General features: G+C 40.1%; 1 protein-coding gene across 4 annotated transcripts in view; it reads left to right on the top strand.

Annotated features, from left to right (window-relative positions):
- LOC108244246 overlaps window positions 1–3160 on the top strand; it is a 62940-nt gene that overhangs the window by 37793 nt on the left and 21987 nt on the right. For 3 of the 4 annotated variants that reach the window (XM_037976659.1, XM_037976658.1, XM_037976657.1), the window contains one exon: window positions 1562–1891. In XM_037976659.1, coding sequence (XP_037832587.1) covers window positions 1562–1891 — 330 coding nt within the window. Of the gene's footprint in view, window positions 1–1561; window positions 1892–2852; window positions 3143–3160 lie in introns of those variants that run through there. The other variant, XM_037976660.1, reaches the window with a different exon arrangement.

The following is a 3160-nucleotide window of genomic DNA, read 5'->3' as shown; positions in this document are numbered from 1 at the left end:
ATTTACCTGTGTTTACTTTTATTGTGGTCATTTATAAAGCTGTTGGTTGGTTAAACTAATTATCATTATTCATAATAATATACTGGAACAAAAAGTCATAGCTGAAAAAGCGTTTCATTATTCAGTTTTTATTTATGTTAGACGATGATCCGATGCATGTAAAATTAATAAGGTGACGAAACACTCCGGTGGCCCCCCCACCTAGAAAATGAATCCGGCGCCACTGAGTTCAACACTCATCGGTTTGCAGAACTGTTACTCAGAAAGCAGAGCGGACATTTTACTGGAGATACAACAAACATTCAGAACACAAAGGATTGAATTAATAGAAATATTTTTATAGATACCAAAACATATCGGGGTCAGAGGGAAGGAAGCAGCAGACAGGGCAGCAAAAACAGCAACTAAGGAGCAAATCAGCTTTCTAATATCCATAAGTAAGTCAGAAGAAAAAACCATGGTGAAACAGAAAATGCAGGGAAAACGGCAAAAACAATAGGAGGAAGACAGCAAAGGAAGGTGGATTCAAAAGCAAGTGGGATAAATGAGAGCAGGAGGGAGAAACAGAAGAGAAGAACGATTAATAACAAGACAAAGGTTTGGACACACAGGACTTAACAGCACATTATTTAGAATCCAAAAACATAACACAGGTTAATGTGATTACTGTGGACAAGAGGTAATAACAGGACATGTCATTTTGGTCTGCAAGGAACATGAACAACACAGAAGATGTATGATAGATGAATAAGAAAAATCAAGGAAATATTAAATTTGATAAACATATGACAGAAAGAATCAGGAAGTAAAAGTTTTCAAATTATTGTACATTATTTTAGAAAAACAAAGTTAATTAATAGAATATAATCAAGATTACATACATGGTCACATAAATATTTTGATCCACACTCCATATCAGTGAGTGGCGGTAATTTACACCTTCCGTTTCTGCCAACCTCCATAAATATTCATAAGAACAAGAAGAAGAATCTTGCCACTGGTTAATTATCTCTGCTTCATGTTGTTATCTTTGCCTTGTTACTGTTTTGTCTGTTTATGCTACTGTTCTTGCTTCTTGTCTGCCTGCCCTGGTGTTTCGCCATAAGTTTGTTTTTGTTTACTGCCTTCTCAGCCTTTTGTTTTTATTTTTGTAAATGAATCAGGGTTTTTTTGTTGAATAAGAGGTTCACACTGGGTGCACCCTGGGTTCTTTTTACACTCAGTTTACACTAACAAGAACATTTGTCCTGAAACCAGCGGCATTAACATGACATCAAGATCTGAAGCATCAGAAGAAATCAGCCTGATTTTCTCACAGCTTCTTCCAAAGTAACAATTTAGATCAGTACAGATTCCATCTGTTCTCTCAGTGTTTGCAGAGGAACATCCCTGCAGTCTGCTGCTGATTGGACACACAGTAAAGACAACACTGTCTCTGTACAGTGGACACATGGCACACGTCAGACAGCTTTGACTTTCATCCAGTCTATGAAAATGTTCTCAGAGCTGCTGCTGCTGCTGCTGTCTGTCCAGCTGATCTTCTTCTCTGTTGTCCTCTTAGTCCCACAGGTGGAGAAGGTGGAGTCAGGGGTGGAGTCTGTCCTGCTTCCCTGCAGAACCACAGTTCATCTGCCTGAAGACACTGCAGTAGAGTGGACGGACAGTAGAGAAAGGAAGGTCTATGTGTTTGAGAACAGCTCTGATCAACCTGAAGAACAGAACCAGTTCTACAGAAACAGAACAAAGATGAATGAAGACCTGCTGAGAACTGGAGACCTCAGTCTGACTCTGAAACACCCCACAGATGGAGACAGTCAGACCTTCACCTGCAGCGTCTACAACAGGGAGGGAAACATCCTGATGAAGAAACAAAGTGTGCTTGAGGTCAAAGGTCAGTGTTTTAAATGTGATGTTGCATTTTTCCAAACGAGCTGATTAGTTGTGATCAATCCTGATCAGAGTCTTATTAGAAGCTGAAAGTGAAATGTGTGTGTTTGAGTTTCAGAGTCAAAGTAAATGTGATGGAATGAGTGTTTTTCATTGAACACAACAACACATTAGAATGAGTGAAGATGAGGAAACCCTGCAGGAGGCAGAGATCCAGGACAGACAGGGACAAGTTTACAGCTAATGGTTTTAGAATGAGGGAAGACCTAACTCAGAAAGTGTTGTGGAAGAAAATCAATTTCCAGATACTTTTAAATTAAATCACTTTAACAGGTTTATTTATGTAAGGTGCACGACATACAGAGAGCCTTAAAGACAATTAACAATTACCATCAGAGTCTCCGTTACAAACGGGAAGCTCTGAAACAAAGCTCTGGCCCCTAAAGTCAACACAGGAGCTTATATTAAAGATATTGGTATTTTGGAAGCAAGAAGGAGGGTCTAGGGAGAAGAGAATGAGTCTGGTTGTCATGAGAAGAAAAGTCAACATCAATCCTATAAACATGTTCATTCTGTGAGAACTCATGGAACTTGGAATTTAGTCATAACATAGTAATGACTTATTAACAACAGGAGTTACCTTATAATAAACTATTCCCTTACAATAGTTAACACAGCATTGGACACACACATCAACACACAGTGTCTCCACAGACAAACAGGTTTTCAACGGTTGGCAGATGTTCTGGTTCCAGATGAGGAACATCTGGATCCTCTCTAGAACTCTGTCATAATGGAAATGGAACAAAGTAGAATCAGAACTTTGAATTTACTGATTTTGCTTTTCTTTCAGTTTATAAAAAGCTTCATGTTTGTCTCTAACTTAAGAGTCAATCAGTTAAGTGATGAAGACCTGCTGCTGCTGCTGTCTGTCCAGCTGATCTTCTTCTCTGTTGTCCTCTCAGTCCCACAGGTGGAGGTGGAGGAGGGGGTGGAGTCTGTCCTGCTGCCCTGTAGATCCACAGTTCACCTGCCTGAAGACACTAAAGTGGAGTGAAGGGACAGTAGAGACAGGAAGGTCCATGTGTTTGAGAACAGCTCTGATCGACCTGAAGAACAGAACCAGTTCTACAGAAACAGAACAAAGATGAATGAAGACCTGCTGAGAACTGGAGACCTCAGTCTGACTCTGAAACACCCCATAGATGGAGACAGTCAGACCTTCACCTGCAGCGTCTACAGCAGGGAGGGAAACATCCTGATGAAGAAACAA

Source organism: Kryptolebias marmoratus, linkage group LG7 (assembly GCF_001649575.2).
Source record: "Kryptolebias marmoratus isolate JLee-2015 linkage group LG7, ASM164957v2, whole genome shotgun sequence".
NCBI classification, from domain to species: Eukaryota; Metazoa; Chordata; class Actinopteri; order Cyprinodontiformes; family Rivulidae; genus Kryptolebias; species Kryptolebias marmoratus.
The sequence above is the reverse complement of the archived record's forward strand: the minus strand, read 5'-3'. Positions and strand labels throughout refer to the sequence as shown.